At 51.4% G+C, this 21,497-nt stretch overlaps 4 protein-coding genes across 5 annotated transcripts; 1 reads left to right on the top strand and 3 right to left on the bottom strand.

The window, feature by feature from the left end:
• Positions 1 to 66: 66 nt before the first annotated feature.
• On the bottom strand, positions 67 to 1,654 carry zgc:110222 (uncharacterized protein LOC550336 homolog). 2 transcript variants are annotated; one of them, XM_041036298.1, is made up of 3 exons: positions 1,344 to 1,654; positions 621 to 881; positions 67 to 539 (listed from the first exon to the last, which is right to left on the bottom strand). In XM_041036298.1, the coding sequence occupies exons 2-3, from the start codon at positions 877 to 879 to the stop codon at positions 331 to 333; spliced, it is 468 nt and encodes a 155-aa protein (XP_040892232.1). In that variant the 5' UTR covers positions 880 to 881; positions 1,344 to 1,654; the 3' UTR covers positions 67 to 330. The 2 variants fall into 2 exon arrangements, with proteins under 2 accessions (XP_040892232.1, XP_040892231.1); XM_041036297.1 differs by having other exon boundaries at positions 1,161 to 1,653.
• Positions 1,655 to 4,621: 2,967 nt separating this feature from the next.
• LOC121180805 (wiskott-Aldrich syndrome protein family member 3-like) lies at positions 4,622 to 9,341 on the bottom strand. The gene is made up of 10 exons (XM_041036455.1): positions 9,209 to 9,341; positions 8,949 to 9,083; positions 7,615 to 7,768; positions 6,722 to 6,839; positions 6,451 to 6,495; positions 6,246 to 6,370; positions 5,754 to 6,041; positions 5,489 to 5,628; positions 5,185 to 5,403; positions 4,622 to 4,785 (listed from the first exon to the last, which is right to left on the bottom strand). The coding sequence occupies exons 1-10, from the start codon at positions 9,339 to 9,341 to the stop codon at positions 4,622 to 4,624; spliced, it is 1,521 nt and encodes a 506-aa protein (XP_040892389.1).
• Positions 9,342 to 13,139: 3,798 nt separating this feature from the next.
• opn6a (opsin 6, group member a) lies at positions 13,140 to 15,402 on the bottom strand. Its single transcript, XM_041036321.1, has 6 exons — positions 15,270 to 15,402; positions 14,556 to 14,761; positions 14,319 to 14,418; positions 14,064 to 14,168; positions 13,754 to 13,977; positions 13,140 to 13,625 (listed from the first exon to the last, which is right to left on the bottom strand). The coding sequence occupies exons 1-6, from the start codon at positions 15,400 to 15,402 to the stop codon at positions 13,140 to 13,142; spliced, it is 1,254 nt and encodes a 417-aa protein (XP_040892255.1).
• A 1,726-nt stretch (positions 15,403 to 17,128) lies between these two features.
• Positions 17,129 to 21,259, top strand: si:ch73-173h19.3 (uncharacterized protein LOC563864 homolog). The gene is made up of 9 exons (XM_041036322.1): positions 17,129 to 17,217; positions 17,619 to 17,706; positions 17,883 to 17,928; positions 19,043 to 19,327; positions 19,422 to 19,541; positions 19,668 to 19,787; positions 19,903 to 20,026; positions 20,390 to 20,582; positions 20,814 to 21,259. The coding sequence occupies exons 2-9, from the start codon at positions 17,620 to 17,622 to the stop codon at positions 20,973 to 20,975; spliced, it is 1,137 nt and encodes a 378-aa protein (XP_040892256.1). The 5' UTR covers positions 17,129 to 17,217; position 17,619; the 3' UTR covers positions 20,976 to 21,259.
• The last annotated feature ends 238 nt before the right edge of the window (positions 21,260 to 21,497 follow it).

Genomic DNA, 21,497 nt, shown 5'->3' with positions numbered 1-21,497 from the left:
GCAGGACAGGACAGGACATGGAGGATTAGCTAGCTAATGAATTCAGCTAACTGAAGAACAACAACGTCTGAGAACATCAGTTTATTATGTTCAACATTCCCAGAGAAAGTGTTAGCATGTTAGCATGCTATGTTAGCATTCATCACTGAATATAATTGGGTTGAGGAAAACGGTTCAGTCACATGTTTCAGAAGTTTCTCATGAGGAACTGAAGCTTGGGACGAGTGTGGAGTTTGACCTGCTGGTGGCGCTACACTGAAACCAGCAGGATCCGTCCGCTGATTGTCTGTAAAATTCATGACAGTCGCTATCTGTGTGCATCACGTGTCGTCATGGTAACAGCTCAGCAGGGATCTCCACAGTCCAGAGGTCACGACCTCCTTGGGCGCTCAGCGGCTCTTTCAGCCAGCGAGGTTTGGACAGGCGAGTCAGGTGTTTCTCCTGCAGGCCAATCAGAATGGCCGACCGCTCCAGGTGCTGTAGCTCCTCCTCCTGCAGGGAGGCGGGGCAGAGCCATGTCTCACCTACATCCACCAATCCTGAAAGAGATGTATTGACAGGTGATGAGCCCAGAGACTCCTCACAGACGAGCATCAGAGGAAGCAGACATCCTGTCCTACCTGCCACCACGCCGCGGCCAAACCTGTCCCCAGACTCCAGGAGCTCCTGGATCTGAGCCTCGTTCATCTCCAGCGGGCCGCTCAGCACCGCCCGCCACTCGTCCCCCTCCCAGTCCCGCCGGGCAATGTGGACCGCCAGGGTCTGGTTCTCCAGCGGGGCCAGCAGGGGCCTCCAGCGGCTCTCCACCGTCTTCACCCCATCCAGAACCAGACCGGCGTACGGCTGCCGGAACGACAGGCACCACACCTGCACCGACATGTCTGCGAAACAAACACACCCCAGACTCAAGACTGAAGCATTTCACAACAGGAGGATGTGAAGGGGACGTTTGATTCTATGTCTGTGTTTCCTGATTCGTTTAACACAACTGCTGCTTCACACACACACACTCACACAGACACACACAGACACACACACACACCCACACACACCCACACACAGACACACACACACCCACACACACCCACACACAGACACACACAGACACACACACACACCCACACACAGACACACACACGTGGGAGCTGTGTGAGACTGACCCTTCACTTCCTGTTTAATTCCCGTTGCTTCGTATTTCAGCTCCTCGCAGATAAACAGGAAAACACTCGCTGATTTTCACTGGTTCTGTTGTTTTGATGTTTGAAACCGAACTCAGGACAGATGGACAGATGGACACGGTTTGATCTTTTTGGATCTGGGTCTTTTTTATCTCGTGCACTAACCGGAAACGATAAACAGCTGCAGAGTCCGAGCTGCCGCGCCCGGTTCGATCCGGACTCACATAGCGGGAAACTGTGAATCTGTTTCCTTCGATCACTTCACTTCTCAGAGGGGAAAGTCTCGCGTGTCACCGCGGACGAGTTCAAAACGGATCCGGGTTCCGCGGCTCCTTCGGTCGCTTCCTGTCCAGGATCGTTTCTTCTTCTCGGTGAAATCTCGGCCGTTATACCGCCCTCTGGAGGACAGGAGCTGTTACCATGGTGATGCTGCTGATGTTTCACGGGGCTGAGTCCAACGTTTTGATTCTCTGAGACAACAACACAGGATCTCAGGTGTGTTACCTGAGTGAAGGTGAGTCAGACTCAGTTTTCCCTTTAAAATCTCACTGAAGCTTTAAAAGCTGAAACAGTTCATCCACAGCAGCCACGCCCCCACCTCAGAGAAACCCACATCACAGACCTGTACCTGCTGAGGAGGAGGGGCCTGTCAGACCTGAACCCGCCCCCACCTCAGAGAAACACAGAGCTTCAATCTTTCAGGTTTCATTTATTTCTATAACTTTCACTACGTTTTCTTCAGCAACATGAAGCTCTGAAGCTTTCACTCTGAGCTCTGAAGCTTTCACTCTGAGCTCTGAAGCTTTCACTCTGAGCTCTGAAGCTTTCACTCTGCAGCTCTGAAGCTTTCACTCTGAGCTCTGAAGCTTTCACTCTGCAGCTCTGAAGCTTTCACTCTGCAGCTCTGAAGCTTTCACTCTGAGCTCTGAAGCTTTCACTCTGCAGCTCTGAAGCTTTCACTCTGAGCTCTGAAGCTTTCACTCTGCAGTTCTGAAGCTTTCACTCTGAGCTCTGAAGCTTTCACTCTGCAGTTCTGAAGCTTTCACTCTGAGCTCTGAAGCTTTCACTCTGCAGCTCTGAAGCTTTCACTCTGCAGCTCTGAAGCTTTCACTCTGAGCTCTGAAGCTTTCACTCTGCAGTTCTGAAGCTTTCACTCTGAGCTCTGAAGCTTTCACTCTGCAGCTCTGAAGCTTTCACTCTGCAGCTCTGAAGCTTTCACTCTGCAGCTCTGAAGCTTTCACTCTGAGCTCTGAAGCTTTCACTCTGCAGCTCCAAGCTCTTTTAAAAAAAAAAAGAAAGAAAAAGAAAGTGAACAAATAAAATCTGAAGTATTTACAAATCAGTTTAACTCGATTAGCTTTCATTAAACTGGATTGAAGAAATACTGTAATATCTCATGTGAGAAAAGTAATAAAGCATTAAATCTAATGTAACAGTATTAATCCAATCAGCTGTTCATGAATAAACATACACACACCTGTTTGGTTAATAAAGTTTTCTCTTTTGAAGACAGACTTATTTCACAGGGTTTCTTTCCACCAACATGCAAATCACAGCAGAGAACACAGCACAGATCAATAAACCAATAAATCAACAAATGTCTACGACCAATCACAGATGGTACAGCACAGGAAGTACACGCCCCCTCATTATACTTTTTTCTGATGACAGGTGATTACATCATCAGCATCAGCGATGACAGACAGAAAATACTGAATAAAAAATGAAGTTGACCTGAAACAGTTACAACAGTTTGACACCAGGGGGCGATGTCTGCTGGATGATGTCATCATTACATCACACTGATGAATCCTATGCACCCGTCTCATGCTGCCAGATAACATCAGGCAAGTAGAACAAAATGCATCATGGGACGTCGACTGGCACTGCAGGAAAAAATCTCAGAAAAATACTAAATTAAAATGAAAAACCAGCATAAAAAAAACAATGTTCACAAAAACAGAAAACAACAAAATAAATCGTAGAATCAGAAAAATTTATCGTTAAAAATGTGAGAGTAAAAATTTAATTAAAAAATAACAGTAATATAATAAATAACAAAAATAAAGCAAAACCAAAAAAAGATCAGCTGAAATATGAAAAATGAAAAACTGAAATATTTTATTTCATTTTGATATTTTAAGACTTTTTTTTCTGTTTAAGCAGCAAAAGAAATCAATAAATATATTAAATATAAGAAAAATAACATTTTCTGAACAGCTGACGAAAAGAAGGCGGGACTCTGAGTCACAGCTGATCTGAGCACAGAGCAACATCAACCACTGGAAAACAAAATGAAGACCATCGACAGGTTTTTGTTTCTGGCACCTCCTGAACATCGTCTCTTTACAGAAACACCTGAATGAGCGCCACCTGCTGGACAAGCTGCTGCTCACAGTCAAAGAACTGATCAGTGTCTGATTCTTCATTTTAATCAGCTTCAAGTAAAAATACCAAATATTTTTTTTTTACCACTTTAACGAGTTAGTGTGAATCAGTCTGAGCCCCTGTCAGCGCCTCCTACAGGCCACAGAGTTCTTTACAATCCTGATCATTTACCTGGTCAGGAAGCATCAGAGGGTCAGTAAAATCTAAAGGAGAGCGGTTTGAGAATGACGCAGATTTACGACGTGCACATCCCGTAATGTACACGCACACGTTCCTGCAGCTGCAGCTACAAACCAGGAAATCTGGGATCTTCATTGTAATTATACAGATTTTCATTCTTACTGTATTGGATAAATAATATTTAGAATATTAAACTTCCTCCTTTAAATGCAGTTATTTACATACGTCAGTTTGCTGTATGTCACTCTGATACGTTTTCTCCCTTAGTTACACTGTTTACAGAAATTTGCATCAGATGTGATTGAACTCTTCTTGAACTGCAGTTACACACATCTACACATCTCTGATACACATCATCCTTGATGTTCACACACGTACGAGTGTTTTTGAGATTTACGCTCTCCGTTAGCCGAAGTTACATACATATGTAAATCTGCACTGTTGCAGTTACACACGTAAATGTGTGATATGTGCAACTTTGTGACATGTGTACATAAAACTGTATATATGTCGTATGCACACACACACAATTTGAATTCACTCTGAATTAGAAAAGTCCGTCACTGGACCAGGATCAGTAAAGTCATCTCAGACCACTCAGGCTCCGCCTCCAGCAGCTCGAAAACCATAAGAAGGAAAATGAGGGTCACTGATTGATAATATTTACTAATAATGACAAAATAATAATCAACAACTATTATAAACTGCTTTTGAATCAGTATATTGTTTCAGGCTTTGGAAAGTCGTCTTAATTCCACTGACGTCACTGGTTGTTGATTTGCTCTGGTTTTTTGATCCGTCCTCACAGAGTCAGGGGGTCGGGCTCTGTGTTGATGTAGAACCGTCAGACTGGGAGCTTCCCAGTCCTCCTCCTCTCAGTCAGACCACTCCTGGTCTTCAGGTTCGGACTCCTCCTCTGATTCGCTGTACTCAACAGCAATGCGGCGTGAAAGGATGGTGGCGACATCGTTTCCTGTGGGCTCTCGTTTCTTGGCCTCTTCCTGCTCACGCTGCTCCTGAACCTTCCTCAGCTGGATCCCTGCAGACCAGAAGAAACCAGAAGCTCAGGCTACAGGACACTCTGAGACCAGAGCGAGGGGGGGGGGGGTTCACACTCCATCTCTGAGACCAGAGCGGGGGCGGGGGGGGTTTCACACTCCGTCTCTGAGACCAGAGCGAGGGGGGGGGGGGGGGGGGGTCACACACTGGACTTCTCCAGTGTAACAGCATAGGACGGAAACCAAACTCACGAGGACACTGTTTCACCCTCTCTGCATGCTTTTACACTGACGGGGCTTGGAACAGGAAGTGGTAATGTGACTTCACTTTAAACTGCGGCTAATTTGCTACTGAGCTAAAGCTAATCAAACAGCCTGTGCTACAGTCGGGTACGTCCTGATCCTCTGAGACCAACAGGCAGAGTAAACTCATCACTGACCTCTGCGTATGGCAGCCAGCAGGTCGCTGCGGGCGTCGTTCATCGGGACGTTCGGTCCACCGGGAGGCTTCCTGCCGTCCGTCACAGGGGGCAACGGGGGCGCAGCAGCGGCCGAGGGAGGGGCCTGGCCTCCAGGCCGGGAGGGGGAGGGGACATAGTTAGCTGGGGGTGGCGGGGGAGGTGAGGGGCTGTAAGGGCGGGAGAGGGCGGCCGCTCCACCTGCAGACATGAAAGCAGGCGTTTGATTTCTAAATATTTTTATCTGGATCCCAGTGAGACAGACAAAAACCAAAATGGCCATTACCTTGGTTACCTGGAGCGGCTGCAGGGTGCAATGGTGTTGCCATGGCAGTAGCGTGGGTGGAGCTGTTGGCGAATCCCATCTGTCCTGCTGATGGCATGAGAGGGGGGGGTGGCGGAGGGGCTGGAGGGATCTGATGGTCACTGAGGAGAGACGGAGGTCAGAGGCATGAGTCAGAGCAGAGCTGGTACGGAGACAGGACGTGTCTCTGAGCCGCTTCACCCGTCTCATTCTGTAGGAAACAACAGTTAAAAACGTGTGTGCGTACTTGGCTTCCTTGGCGGCATTGGACCGTGCTCCGTTCTGATTGGCTGAGCCGGTGAGAGGTAACGGGTGGTGGTGGTGATGATGCGGCTGGTTGCGTCCCAGAGAGTGCTGGCGGATGGTCGCCGCGGTGACTGCAGAGGACGCAGAGGTGGGTCGGAGAGCGCGGTCCAATGACTGAGTCTGACCGCTCCCACCGGTCGGCACGGTGGCGTGATCCTTCCCATCATGCCCCTGGGTGTCATGGTGGTGGGGGCTGGCAGGGTAGGAGGGGTCGTCTGACATCCCTGACCTGGGTGGGGGAGGTTCATTCGACATGTGAGCGTCAGCTGCGTTCCCATGGTCTGAGCTCCGACTGCGGCTCATCTTCCTCTGCTGAGGTTTCACATGAGCTACACCTGACGCTCCTCACCTTCTCTGCGTGCTTTTACACTGATGGGGGTTGGAACAGGAAGTAGTAACATGACTTCACATTAGTGCGGATGTGGGTATTTACCTGTCAGGTGACATTGAGCCGTCGGAGGTGTGGTAAGGTGACGGAGTCACTCGAGCGTCTGGGCGGAGCTCTTTGTCGTAGGCCATCAGGTTCCACTCCTGCCGCCTGTTACGAGCTTTTCGAACCTTCAGAGAAAGAAGAACTGTCAGAGCAACGCGGGACAAGAGACGATGGAACGTGGAGGACAACAGAGGACAAGTCTCACCTTCTTCACCTCCCGTCCTGAAGACTCCTCCACGTGTTTCTGCTCCTGGACACACAACAGTTTTTATTATGTCCATTTATTTAGACAGACAGAGTGAGACAAAGAGACAGACAGAGACACAGAGAGAGAGAGAGAGACAGAGCAAGACAGAGAGAGACAGAGCAAGACAGAGAGAGACACAGACACAGCAAGTCAGAGAGACACAGAGAGAGAGAGAGAGAGAGAGGGACACAGAGAGACAGAGACAGAAACAGACAGACATATGGAGGACCTTCTGTCGTCTCTTCTCCTTGCGTTTGTTCTCCGTGGCCTGCAGCATCTTTTCCTTCCACAGGTTGAAGAAGTACGACGGGTCGGTGTAGAACTTCAGACCGTCCTTCTTATCGTCCCTACACACACACACACACACACACACACACGCACATACACACACACATACACACACACACACATACACACACACACACGTACACACACACACACACACACACACGCACATACACACGCACATACACACACACACACACACACACACACACACACGCACATACACACACACACACACACACACACACACACACACACACGCACGTACACACACACACACGCACACACACACACGCACACACACACACGCACACACACACACGCACATACACACACGCACATACACACACACGCACATACACACACACGCACATACACACACACACATACACACACACACACACACACACACGCACATACACACACACACGCACACACACACGCACACACACACGCACATACACACACGCACATACACACACACGCACATACACACACACGCACATACACACACGCACATACACACACACGCACATACACACACACGCACATACACACACGCACATACACACACACGCACATACACACACACGCACATACACACACGCACATACACACACACGCACATACACACACGCACATACACACACGCACATACACACACACACATACACACACACGCACATACACACACACGCACATACACACACACACATACACACACACGCACATACACACACACACACTGCTGTCACAGAGTCAGAGGCTGATCCTGGTTCAGAGCTGAGGTCTAACCTGCAGACCAGTCTACAGGATGTGGGCGGGGTTTAATCTCACCTGTAGGGTGTCAGGATGTTGAGGGGGGGTGGTTTGTCGCAGCATTGGTACATCTCCAGCACCGGGTTGAGGATGGAGCTCCTTGACACCACCTGCTGGTCCTGAATGGTACTGCTCCTGAAAGCCTTCCTCATGTTGATGTCCTGCAGCGACACTGCAGCACAAACACTGCTGTTACACACCAGGACGCTGCGCCGCCACGCCACACCTGAGCGCGATTTTACACAGCTACGGTTAATGTGGATTAGTTTCAGCTCAGGAACAAAAATAAGTCAGAGTCAGGTCTGAAATTCTCGGTGCAAAGGACGGCAGCAGGGTCAGGTTCAGGCTGGACCTCACACCTGGTCTGAATGTTACCACGCAAACACGCATCACTGGTTCACCAACACATGACTTCACAGAGTAATGGGCGGCGGTACCAGGGTCAGAGAAGCAGGTTTCAGGAAAAACCCTCGGCTAACAGGAGGAGGAAGGAGAGGAAGCTTTCCTTCATCCCTCACTCTGAACCGTGTCTCAGGGAGTCCAGGCTCTGGATTCCCTCTGGGTTCAGTGTCTCAGGGGAGTCCAGGCTCTGGATTCCCTCTGGGTTCAGTGTCTCAGGGGAGTCCAGGCTCTGGATTCCCTCTGGGTTCAGTGTCTCAGGGGAGTCCAGGCTCTGGATTCACTCTGGGTTCAGTGTCTCAGGGGAGTCCAGGCTCTGGATTCCCTCTGGGTTCAGTGTCTCAGGGGAGTCCAGGATGTGACAGTAAAATCACACAAACATTATTTATGAGTTGTTCTGTGATTCACTCGGTTCTAACCCTGTGCTTTTGGAACTCTGGGCTTCGCCTGCTGGGGTTTCAGTGACTGGCTGGGTTCCAGGTGTCGTGGGGGCCCAGCACAGCTTACGTTTGCCAACTGGTTAATATCAGGTTGTTTTTGGACAAATGGCCGATCACAGCTTTTGACTTTGTTCCCAGGAAAATGCAAAAATATGTTCAGCCTGGATCAGGGTGCTGGATAAGTGTCCTAGAGAGGACACAGGATCCAGTGCTCGTGTGTTTTGAGGACTTGGAGGGAGCCTATCACAGCTGGAATACGGCTGCTTGGACCTTTACCCAGAGACCTTAGTGCTTGTATAACCAGCCTGGACCTCGTCCCTGATTCGCTGAGCTGCAGTGTGTTCGGCTGAGAGTGAGCGCTTCAGTCTGAGACCATGTTTCTCTGCACCTTACAGGTTAGGAGTGAGATGGAGCATGAGGCTGGATCCATGCAGGAGGACTGATGGATGGAATGAAGCACCACATCTTCCGATGTCGGCGCTGTGGGAACCAGCAGCTGGGTTTGTTATGCACCTTCCTCCACGGTGGAGTCCAGCTGTGTGACCTTCACTGCCAGCAGGTCCACCCTCTCCTGCAGGCTGTTCATCCTCAGGTAGAAACTGTTGGCCTCCGTGAACAGCTCACCGAAGATGTCCTCCGCATGACGACCTGCATGAAATCACACAACGCACAACAACCAACAACGTTATCAACAACACTGTGAGATTAAGGACCGGTGTGAGGAGACATTCTTCTGTGGACCCAGGGTTACAGTGATAACCATCATCACTCACTCAGTCCTCCAAGCTGTTTGATGACAGCGGCCAAGGTACTGTTGGTGACACACTCCAGCTCACTGGCGACCCCATCAGGCAGAGTGCCGCGACACAAATATCTGGGTTCGATGATCCGCTTCACCAGCGGCATGGCTGACCTGGAGACAGAGACGGAGACAGAGACGGTCAGACCTGTTTGGGGTTCAGGGTGGACGGTTCAGAGAGTCTGAGGGTCGGCGTAGGAAATAAAGGCTTTGTTCTACACAACACTGAACTCATGCCTTTAGTGTGAAAGGTCTGTAATGTTGCACTTCCTCTAACGTTGGTACTGAACGTAGTGACGGAGGAAAACGTCCAGCTCCTCTACACAAACACACAGGTTCAGCTTTCTGCAGATTCCCTGAGCTTCTTCTGCTGATGGACTGAGTGTGTGTGTGTGTGTGCACGCTGCAGTCTCAGAGGGCGTTGCCATGGTAACAGTCTGCCTTTTGCATCATGCTCTGCTGCCCACAGAACAGACCATGGTTACTGTTGCTAGGAGACAGAGTGGGAGGTCCTACATCACATTATGTAATGCTTCTACAAACGAGGTGAGTGCGGCTGGATGACTGTGATCAGCCTGTGTTTGGACATCAGGTGCTTTCAGGCTGATCTGGGTTCAGGCTGAACCGGACCGTGCTGGGTCATCGTGCAGGGACACGGGACGCCGACAGGGACAGACAGCAAAGTGCTAGCACGTCTCAGCCTGAGCTGTGTTACCAACACACATCAGGAGCAGCTGCGATGTGTCATTACTCGCATCCCGTCCACACCGTCCAACATCTGGACTGCCACAGCTGCTCTGTTCTTCAGGCTCGGAGCCACAGCACATTCACTTTGAAATAAAAGGATAGAAGCTGCAGATTCAGGCCTTTAAACACACGGTTTATCAGTAATACAAAGAGTCAGTGGACACATTGGGTCCAAACCATCGTGTTTGCAGGGGGTGACTTCCTGTCTCCAGCCCATAAACCTCAGCAGGCTCTGTTCCCTGCTGACACTCAGCTTCCTTCAGCTCCTCTTGCTGTGGTCTCCTGTAATCTGTCCTTCAGCAGGTGGACAGAGATCAGGTGACTGACCTGGCCAGTTGAGGTTAGTTCGTCTCTTCTCTTGGTTTCTGAGGCTGTCCACGAACGTTGTCCTTCAGGATGATGGGATGTTGCCTGACTCCTGACTCTGGGGACTGTTCTCCTGCTTAAAGCTGCTCATATCACAGCTGGAGTCAGAGTGAAGGTGCTGAGGCTCCGAGCCTGACCACGAGGATTCAGCCATTCATAACGGTGACGTGTTATCATGGTTAGCTGTGCTCACGCGCACAGAGGCACCTGAGCGTGGAGGAGGTCACTGTCCGCGAGCTTCTCTGCCAGACCTTCCTCCTTAGTGCTTGACCTGCTGCACGCGCACGTCTGCCCGCGTTCACGATCGAATGAACGAGAGACGTTCGGTGCGTTTCCACGTGTCTGTAATGACCTCGTGCACTCAGGTGCACTCAGGTGCAGCAGGACTCAGGACACCTGGTGTGAACAGGATCCGTCTCTCAGGGTCTTTACACGTCACACACACGAGCAGCACAAACGTGACATCATATTTTCCAGGTCAGAGGTCACTGACACAAGCTCCGCCCTCACACAGGTAATCAGATGACATATCTAACACACACGCATACACGCGCCCGCGCACACACGCACACCATATGAAGCAGTTTGGCTATATTACGTCATGCAGTCATTTCTACACAGTGTGTGTGTGTGTGTGTGTGTGTGTGTGTGTGTGTGTGTGTATCTTCTGGCTGATGACAGTCCATTGATCTATCGATCAGCTGATCAGTCGATCTGCGGTTTGGCTGATTTCTGATTTGAAGCTCCAAAGACCGTCACGGCCCGCGGATCGATCACAGCGCCGATCTGTCGATAACAGTCCAGCTAGAAACGGATAAGAGCCGATGAGCGATCGATGAGACTCACCGCGGGCTGAGGACGGCTCCTCTCCGGTGTCCGGTGCGTTCCGCTGGGGCTCCTCCGTCACAGAGCGGCGAGCAGCGGACTCATCCTCCGACCCTCTGACCGGGAATGGATGCGGAGAGGAGGACTCTCCTCCCGTCGGTTCATCGGAGACGCTCGGCTCGTGTCGGGAAACTTCGGCTGCTCAGTGACGAAGCTTGGAGATGAAAACATTTGTGAAAATCGTGACTGAGCCTGAATCACCCACACACAGGTGGATCATCATCATGTGCTGATGTTTGTCAAACATCTGTCCGTCCCACTGCTGATCGCTGTAAATGTCTTTACTCTTCTTCTTCGGTGGTTTTGTTTCTTCTTCTCTTTCGACACATTGTGGAACCAGGACGTTTAGACTGGTGATGTCAAACTGTCCACAGGTGTCTCTGTGTGAGACCTGTCCAGGTGAAGGTGCACACACACACACAGGCAGACAGACAGACAGACAGACAGACTGACACACACACACACACACACTTACACACACACACACAGACACACACACACACACACACACACACACAGACACACAGACACACACACACACACAGACACAGACACACACACACACAGACACACACACACACACACAGACACACACACACACACACACAGACACACACACACACACACAGACACACACACACACACACACAGACACACACACACACACACACAGACACACACACACACACACAGACACACACACACACAGACACACTAAATCAGATGGTGTGTGTCTGTGTGTGTGTGTGTGTCTGTGCTGCTGATGTTGATTTCTCTGCAGCAGAGTTAAACATTTACATTTTCCCGCTCAACAACAACATTAATAAAACCATCTGATTCAGCTGCACAAAACCAGTGGAACCAAAGTGTGAGTGAAACCTGATCCTCACCTGTCCCAGGATTCAAAGCTTCAAGGAAATGATGTGAAAACCTTTTTGTCATTTATACTTTTTATTCTATTTGAACATGATTTTTTCTTTAGCTGGTGCCTCAGCTGTGTGTGTGTGTGTGTGTGTGTGTGTGTGTAAGACCCAGGTTAGAAACACAGGAATAATTAAAGCTACATGCAACGTTGAACAGGCCTGTGCACTTCGAGTCTTTGGGGGGAGCAGCCATGATGTTAATGCAGGTCACATGACGCGGCTCTGAATGAGCATGTTCATCTGATACAGAACCAACGAGTCAAACATGCAGACGTCTTCAGGCCGAGACTCATCCAACGAGCAGTTTGGGGCAAATTTAACAAGGTGAGTTACAATAACTTATTCCCAGCTGTCCTTCTCCTCCTCTTCCTCCTCTCACCCAGCCCGGCCTCTGCTTCTCTTTCAAACCTTCAGTCTCTTGTTCAGCTCCAAAATCTGAACAATGCTGTCCTCAGATGAGTGTCCCTTGTCCCGCAGCTGTAGGTGGACTGCTGAGTCCTGACCTGAGGACCAGAAGCTGGCCAGTGGAGCTGAGCCGTGCGGTGGGCGTCCGACGCGGTCGCTGCGGCTGCAGGTGGAGGATCATCAGCTTGCTGACAGGTCACGGTTTCAGCAACACTTCAATGAATCATCATTTTTAATTGGTTGACCCATTCATCCATTTTTCATTTGTATTGATTTAATTATTTTTATGATTAGAAATGATCATCACACATGTTACATCACAGCTGGGAAGTGCTGTGATGTAACAGTGACTGTCACATCGCTGCCTGTGGTTTTGGTGAAACAGGAATTAAACTTGATTCTACGTTGTTGAGTCTTTACCGTGGTGAACCTGCAGAAACCTGGACAGGAGGAAACCACTGTGTCTCATCTCATCAGACGTCCGTCACTCCGTCACCTTTCATGTGTTTACGGTTGAACCAGGACGGTTGGCTCCATCAGAGACGAGCAGCTGGTCTTCCTCCAAGTCCACAGAGTCCATCAGAGTCTTTCACATTCAAACTCAGAGCCGGTCTCAGAAGGCCGGGACATGTCAATGTAGAACACCTCCTTGTTGATGGGCGGTGGCGTGCAGGGCGGACTTCCCACCCCAGAGTCCAGGCCAGGGGCCGGCCTGGGCTGAGTCCCGGGCGAGTACTTCTTCTCTGTCGGGTTCAGAGGAACTTTGAGTCTGCCTCCTCCTCCTGCGGCAGGGCGGCCGTGGACGTCCGCCTTTGGCTTAAAGCGCTTCAGTTTGACTGTGTCTTTGGTGTCACGGGCACATGGCAGCAGGACGGAGACGTCTTTACGGAACTTGGAGCTGAGTCCAAAGTAGATGAGGGGGTTGTAGAAACTGGCGGACTTGGCAAAGAGGCGGGTGAAGATGCTGGTGAGATTTGGCACATGGAAGCCCCAGGCGGACCACATGGACACCACGGCATATGGAGACCAGGCCAGGATGAAGGCCGTGCAGATCACTATGGAAACCTGGAGGAGACAGAACGACCGATCACTGCTGCTGAACCTCACGCCTACAGTCTGCAGCGCTGATGTGGGTCAGCACTCAGCTGCAGGATGAAACACGACACAAGGACTTATGGGTAGTACAGACTCACTATGGTGACGTCTCTCTCGATCTTCCTCTGGCGGTCGGTCAGGTCTCCCTCCGCTGACAGAGCGTTGCCTCTCTTCACCGTGTTGATGATGGACACGTAGCAGAAGAGCATGATGAGCACGGGAATGAAGAAGCAGAAGATGAAGATGGAGATGATGTAGGACCTGTAGAAGCTGGAGTAGTTCGCTTTGGCCCAGTCGATCTCACAGGTCCCATACCCACGATCTGTGGGGGGGTCAGAGATCAGGGGTCAGGGGTTAAAAGGTCAGATCAGAAAACTTTTACGGAACGTTGTTTGGTTGGTTTCCTGCCTGTGTAACTGCCCCAGCCAAGCAGTGGAGCTCCAGACCAGAATCCAGCTGTGATCCAGATCAGCAGCAGACACATGGACACACTGGTCCTGCTGATGTGACGAGCTGAAACACACACACACACACACACAGATTTAATATTTCTAAGAGCTAATGTGAACAGATTCGGTGTAGTTGGAGGAGGAGGAGGTGGAGACTGTGTGGTCTCCTCCTCCTGCAGGTGGACACACAGACAGTAAAGCTTTGGACTGAGACCTCGGCTCGGGTGACATCCTTTGATGTAGCGGGTGATGCTGATCACCGTCAGAGTGTTGATGCTGCTCAGGCCGAACACCAAAGTGAAGAAACCGTCCACCTGGAGGAGACAAACAGGACAGTGTAAAGGCTCAGGTGGTCACAGCAGACCAGTGAGGGTCTGAACCCTCCTCTCTGTGTAAACCTCAGTCTCAGCTGTGTCTCACACCCGTCTCAGGCGTGTCTCATGTTTGGTACCTGGCAGGTCCAGATGGAGGAGATGAGGTAGCCGCTGTCCTGGAACACGTTGAAGATCTCAATGATGCCTCTGGAATATCCAAACACGGATATGCTGGCGTCAGAGACGGCCAGGTTAAAGGTCAGGTAGTCTGTGGGCTGCAGCGTGGCTCTCTGTCTGTACAGGACGAACAGGACGATGCTGTTTCCAAACCAGGACAGCCAACCTGAGACAAGCCCAGAGACGAGAAGCCGTCAGGTGTGAGTCTGACAGTAACACCTGCACTGTGGATGTGGAGTCCTCCTCCAACCGTAACCTTCAGCTCAGCCTCCTCTCCACCTTTGGACCAGGTGTGCTCTCTCTCTCTCTATCTCTCTCTCTCTCTCTCTCTCTCTCTCTCTCTCTCTGTATCTACCTGTCACTCAGATCAGGTAACATGGTGGGTGTCTCAACCACAAGGCTCCATCCTGGTCCTCCTCCCCTCCTCCCCTCCTCCCCCTACACCAGGACACACTCACCTCTCACCTGTCTCTCCCTACACTTCACTGTGGATGTGAAGGCTCCACCTGAAGCTCCACCTGGACCAGACTGAGCTTCTATTCCTCCAGGGGAAAGGCTCATCCATTGTCACCCCCCCCCCCCCCACCAAAAACCCCACCACTCCTGATGTAACTGAAACTGAACATGAGTCCCCCCCCCCCACCCTTCCGCCCCAGCAGAGCATGTGTACCCACCCAGCAGCAGCAGGTAGACTCCGATGATGGTCTCTCCCTGGTCAGACAGAGGAGGGTCTCTGCCCCCCCCCAGGATGAAGCTGTTGTTCCTCCAGGGGGGGCCGCCTGCTGCCGAGCTGCTGCTGAGAGACATGTCCTGATGTCCCGATGTCCCGATGTCCTGCGTCTGAAGTTGGAGCTGTTTGTGCAGCAGGTGACGGCGGCTGCTCTGAGAACAACAGGAAGTCTCTCTGCTCTTAATCTGAGGTAAATATAGACGCTTGATCCTGGTGCAGTCCCCGCCCCCCACAGGGGAACAGGCATCACACCACAGCGGGGGGGCGGAGGGGGCGGTCACAGGTCGCACACTGTAAACAGCTCATATCTGATTGGCTGATTGATTGATGATGTAATAAGCAGTGTCAGTAGTAAACAGATTTCAGCTCAGATCAGTGCTGAGCACTGAACTCACCCAACACCTGTACACCTGCGTGTCCATGTCATTATCCAATCAGCCAATCACGTGGCAGCATCAGACACAGGTCAGAACTTCGTCTGTTAACTCAGAGCGTCCAGTGATGAGTGAGGTCAGGGGTCAGAGGTCAGAGGTCAGACTGACTACACTCACTCAGATAACCACTCTGTGCTGAGCAGCTTCTCAGAGCGAGCAACACGTCCAACCCTGAGGACGGACGACACCAGCAGACCCACCCCAGGGTCCAGACCTGTTTACAATAACTGAAAATAAGATGAACGTGAGACGATCAGTTGATCCTGAGGAGAGACAGTGAACTGATCCTGATTCAGCCTCAGACTAATCCTCCGCTGTCTGACCTGCAGGTTGACCTCTGACCCCACAGATTACTGAGTGAGTCAGCTGATGCACAGCTGAAGGAGGAGGAGGAGGAGGAGGAGGAAGGCTTCCTGCTGAGGAGCCTTATTCAGGCTACGCTGTAAAAAAAAGGTCTGAGACTGAGCTGAAAACAGGAGCCTGTTGTTTGTTTGTTTGTTTGTTCATCAGTTCTGAGCGTGTGATTGGTCGAGATGTGTCTTGTTCTTCTTGGTTTGCTGTGTCTGAGCAGGGCAGCTCAGGTGTGTGCAGCTGTGTGTAGGTGTGTGTAGGTGTGTGCAGCTGTGTGTAGGTGTGTGTAGGTGTGTGCAGGTGTGTGTAGGTGTGTGCAGGTGTGTGCAGGTGTGTGCAGCTGTGTGTAGGTGTGTGTAGGTGTGTGCAGGTGTGTGTAGGTGTGTGTAGGTGTGTGTAGGTGTGTGCAGGTGTGTGTAGGTGTGTGCAGGTGTGTGCAGGTGTGTGCAGCTGTGTGTAGGTGTGTGCAGCTGTGTGCAGCTGTGTGTAGGTGTGTGCAGGTGTGTGTAGGTGTGTGCAGGTGTGTGCAGCTGTGTGTAGGTGTGTGCAGGTGTGTGTAGGTGTGTGTAGGTGTGTGCAGCTGTGTGTAGGTGTGTGCAGGTGTGTGCAGGTGTGCAGGCCATTCTCACCTTTCCGTTTCACGTTAGTTTGAGGTTGAACTTTGAATCTGAGCAAAGTCTCTGTCACGTTGTTGAACTGTCACCTGTGTTTTTGTGCTGAAGTGACGACGGTGCCGTTCAAATCATAAAAACTTTATTCACAATCAGGACGATGACAGAATGAACAGTAAGCGTAGAGCTGATGAGTGTTTCCCTCAGGATGAATCTGCAGGTCGGCTCTGACTCTGCTCAGCTCCGTCTCCTCAGGTGAGGACAGATGTCTGATCTGAGTCAGCTGTGAACAGTCTCTCAGTCAGTGTTCACCAGCAGGGGGCGGCACCGCGCCTCGCCGCTCCGGTCTCGTCAGTGGCGGAGCTGCAGACGGGCTGAGCTGCATGAGCGCATAGGCTCGTGAGCGGCTTAGACACAAACACCACCCGCCTGTCCGACTCCTGCTCCCCCGGATTAAACGCACCTACAGACCAGAGACCGACACCTGAGAGTCCAGGTAAGGCCGCGTCAGTTTGACGTCACACCGTGTGCGTGTGAATGAGGAACGTCACCTGTGTGCTGGTCCTGCTGTGGGTCTGTGGTGGACCGGTTAGTCCCTGTGCTGAAGGCAGGAGGTCCGGACTGGATCCGGGTACCGGGACTCCGTTTAAATGAATGTCTGTGGGTGAACTGAGAGGTGAAGCAGTTAATCAGTTAATCAGCTGATCGATGCTTACTGATCCACAGACAGTGATAAATATCCCGGAACCAGAATCTGTGTGAAGACATGGAGCTGGACTCTGGGTCCTGAGTGTTTAGGGAATCAAACGGTTCACTGATCAATCAAAGAAATCATTGATTTGATTGTGAAGCTGATCAGTTTGTCCCTCTCTGTGTCTGACTTCCTGTTTCCTGTAGGATGGAGACGCTGCAGATCTTCATGCATCTGAGTGTTTTTATCTCCATGGTTTCAGCTGAGCCGGTGGACGAACCCGTCACCTACTCAGTGAGTGTCCGGACCTGAGGTGTTGCTAAGGTGGATGAGGTGGTTGCTATGGTGACTCTGGGTGGTTGTTAGGGAGTAGCTCATGGTTGTTGGGGGGTACTGATGATGTGTTTGTCCATTTCATCTGTTTGATCAATAACTGATCGATCAATAACCTGACTGATCTTCCCTGACAGTGCACAGAGGGCTACGAGTTCAACACTGAAGATCAGGAATGTAAAGGTGTGTGAGGTGTGTGTGAGGTGTGTGTGTGAGGTGTGTGTGTGAGGTGTGTGTGTGAGGTGTGTGTGTGAGGTGTGTGTGTGAGGTGTGTGTTCAGCTGTGTGTGAGGTGTGTGAGGTGTGTGTGAGGTGTGTGTGAGGCTGTGTGTTCAGCTGTGTGTGAGGTGTGTGAGGTGTGTGTGAGGTGTGTGTGAGGCTGTGTGTGAGGCTGTGTGTGAGGCTGTGTGTTCAGCTGTGTGTGAGGTGTGTGAGGTGTGTGTGAGGTGTGTGTGAGGTGTGTGTGTGAGGTGTGTGTTCAGCTGTGTGTGAGGTGTGTGTGAGGTGTGTGTGAGGTGTGTGTTCAGCTGTGTGTGAGGTGTGTGTTCAGCTGTGTGTGAGGTGTGTGAGGTGTGTGTGAGGTGTGTGTGTGAGGTGTGTGTGTGAGGTGTGTGTTCAGCTGTGTGTGAGGTGTGTGTGTGAGGTGTGTGTTCAGCTGTGTGTGAGGCTGTGTGTGAGGTGTGTGTTCAGCTGTGTGTGAGGTGTGTGTGAGGTGTGTGTTCAGCTGTGTGTGAGGTGTGTGTGAGGTGTGTGTGAGGTGTGTGTTCAGCTGTGTGTGAGGTGTGTGAGGTGTGTGTTCAGCTGTGTGTGAGGTGTGTGAGGTGTGTGTGAGGCTGTGTGTGAGGCTGTGTGTGAGGCTGTGTGTTCAGCTGTGTGTGAGGTGTGTGAGGTGTGTGTGAGGTGTGTGAGGCTGTGTGTTCAGCTGTGTGTGAGGTGTGTGAGGTGTGTGTGAGGTGTGTGTGAGGCTGTGTGTGAGGCTGTGTGTGAGGCTGTGTGTGAGGCTGTGTGTGAGGTGTGTGAGGTGTGTGTGAGGTGTGTGTTCAGTTGTGTGTGAGGTGTGTGAGGTGTGTGTGAGGTGTGTGTGTGAGGTGTGTGTTCAGCTGTGTGTGAGGTGTGTGTGAGGTGTGTGTTCAGCTGTGTGTGAGGTGTGTGTGAGGCTGTGTGTGAGGCTGTGTGTGAGGTGTGTGTTCAGCTGTGTGTGAGGTGTGTGTGAGGTGTGTGTTCAGCTGTGTGTGAGGTGTGTGTGAGGTGTGTGTGAGGTGTGTGTTCAGCTGTGTGTGTGTGTGGACGTTTCCCAGACATCAACGAGTGCGTCACGCTGCCAGACGCCTGTAAAGGAGGGATGAGCTGCATCAACCACTACGGAGGATACTTCTGTCTGCCTCAGAACGCTCAGATCATCATCAACGACGGAGAGGAAGAGCCCGCCCCCCCGACCACCCGCCCACCCCCTCCACGCTTCATCCCCCTCCCCGCTGCACGCGGTCACCACGGCAACTACCAGACCACCGGCAACCAGGCCAGGCTGATGTCCGTCCAGTGTCCGATCGGTTTCACCACAGACGAGTTCAACATCTGCCGTGGTGAGTGTGCTGCCCCAGGTGTTCTGAGGTTCCAGGTGTTTAAGGCGGACTGATGTTGTGGTAATGGTGCGTTTTTTGTTGAGAATCGTTCCAGATGTGAACGAGTGCGTTCCCAGCAGCCCCTGCCAACACCTGTGCTACAACCTGCCAGGATCCTTCCTGTGTCGGTGCGATCGGGGCTACGAGCTGACCTCAGACCAGCTCAGCTGCCACGGTCTGAACACACTCATTGTGTCAGTGTAACAAGCTGTTAACATTTAAACAGCAGACTGAACTGGTTTTGGTGCAGGTGACCTTTAACCTTCATCCGGTGCTGCTGTTTCCTGCTGTTGTTGCTCAGACATGGACGAGTGCCTGCTGTCCACCTACCTGTGTCAGTGGCGGTGCGTGAACCAGCCCGGCTCCTTCAGCTGCATCTGTCCTGAAGGATACCAGCTGCAGGGAACACGCATGTGCCAAGGTACAGTGACCGGAGTCCAGAGACTCAGAGTCTCCGTTCAACTTAAACACTGATGCTGGAGACTCAGCGTGCAGACGTCCCCCGGGCAGGCTCACGGTTCTGCTTCTGTTCGCAGACATTAACGAGTGCGAAACGGGACCGAGCTGCCCTGAGGACCAGATGTGTTGGAACTACTTTGGAGGTTTCCGCTGCTATCCCAGAAACCCCTGCCAGCAGCCCTACGTCCAGACCGGAGAGGGGTGAGACTCACCTGGGCGGTGGAGTGTGTGAGCGGCAGACGGAGCTGTTCATGTTAAAGTTTCCATCACAGACCGAGGACGTCTCCTGACCTCTGACCTCTGATGTCAGTGGAATGACTCTGGGTGCTACATCATCCATGGGCCTCATTGGCTGTTGCTATGGAGATGATGTTGTGTGCACCATATTGAGAACAAACTCAGCACCACACCATAGTAACCGTGTAGCAACCACTTGCTAATGCTAATGCTAATGCAACCAACTGAAATCAAACCCCTGCTCCCAGCCTCACACCGGTCACGTACACCTGACGCCCCCAGTCACCTGACAGGAAGTGTGCTGATGTGTTGTCTCTGTGTCGCCAGGCGCTGCAGCTGTCAGTCAGTGAGCGCGTGCAGCGGACTGCCGCCCTCCATCGTCTACAAGTACATGAGCATCACGTCGGAGCGCTCGGTGCCGGCCGACATCTTCCAGATCCAGGCCACCAGCGTGTTTCCCAGCATGCACAACACCTTCAGGATCAAAGCCGGCAATGAGGACGGACAGTTCTTCCTCAGGGTGAGCCGCACTGCGCGAAGCTAGCACAGAGACCTGATCTGTGTCCCGTCGTCTCTGTGACTCTGAGACATTCTGTCCTGTCAGAGTAAATGAACCTTAATGATCAGTGATCTCATCTCTTCACTTCATATTTTGATCATTTTTAATTTTTTATCTCAGATTTTCTCGTCCGTCTGTAGAAAGGAACAATCTTCTCTCAGATGTTTGATTGATTGGTTGTTGTTGTTGCAGCGATCCAGTAACGTGAGCGCCATGCTGGTGATGACGCGGCCTCTGATTGGTCCCAGGGAGCACGTCCTGGACCTGGAGATGGTGACGCAGAGCCCGGCTCTCAGCTATCGCTCCATCGCTCTGCTGCGCCTCACCATCATCGTGGGACCGTACGCCTTCTAGAAACGCGCCTCTTTACGGGATTCTGCTTCCAGGACTGGTCGGACCCGACGTGTTTCTTTCAGTGGAGCTCAGACTCAGCCGAGCAGCTTTCAGAGGCTCTCAGGATGAGTGGCTCCGTTTCAGCCTCGTTTCCTCTCTCGGTATTTCAGGTGTCAGGTGTATCAGATAAAATCCAGGTGAGACTTTGTCTCTTCTTCTTCCTGTTTTCATAATATCATCTGTATGAGTAAGATCTTTATTCCGTGTCTGTACAATGAATCTGTGCAGCTCAGTCATTCCTAATAAATCAGGGCTTCGTGTCTCTTTGCTGTTGCTTGTACTTTGTTACTCAAACACGTTGAAGGAAGCAGAGCTGGACAGAAAGAGCAAAGCCTGAGACTCGGGTCGGCTCGGCTGCAGGACGTGGGGTCCACCTGATGCTGTAATGTCTCACTGACAGGTGTGAACTCTGCACCTGTATCTGCTGAGAGTGTCTGAGCAGCCAGAGGTGAAGCTGTTACACAAGCAGCAGGAAACTCTGAG

Source organism: Toxotes jaculatrix, chromosome 4, assembly GCF_017976425.1.
Source record: "Toxotes jaculatrix isolate fToxJac2 chromosome 4, fToxJac2.pri, whole genome shotgun sequence".
NCBI classification, from domain to species: domain Eukaryota; kingdom Metazoa; phylum Chordata; class Actinopteri; family Toxotidae; genus Toxotes; species Toxotes jaculatrix.
The sequence above is the reverse complement of the archived record's forward strand: the minus strand, read 5'-3'. Positions and strand labels throughout refer to the sequence as shown.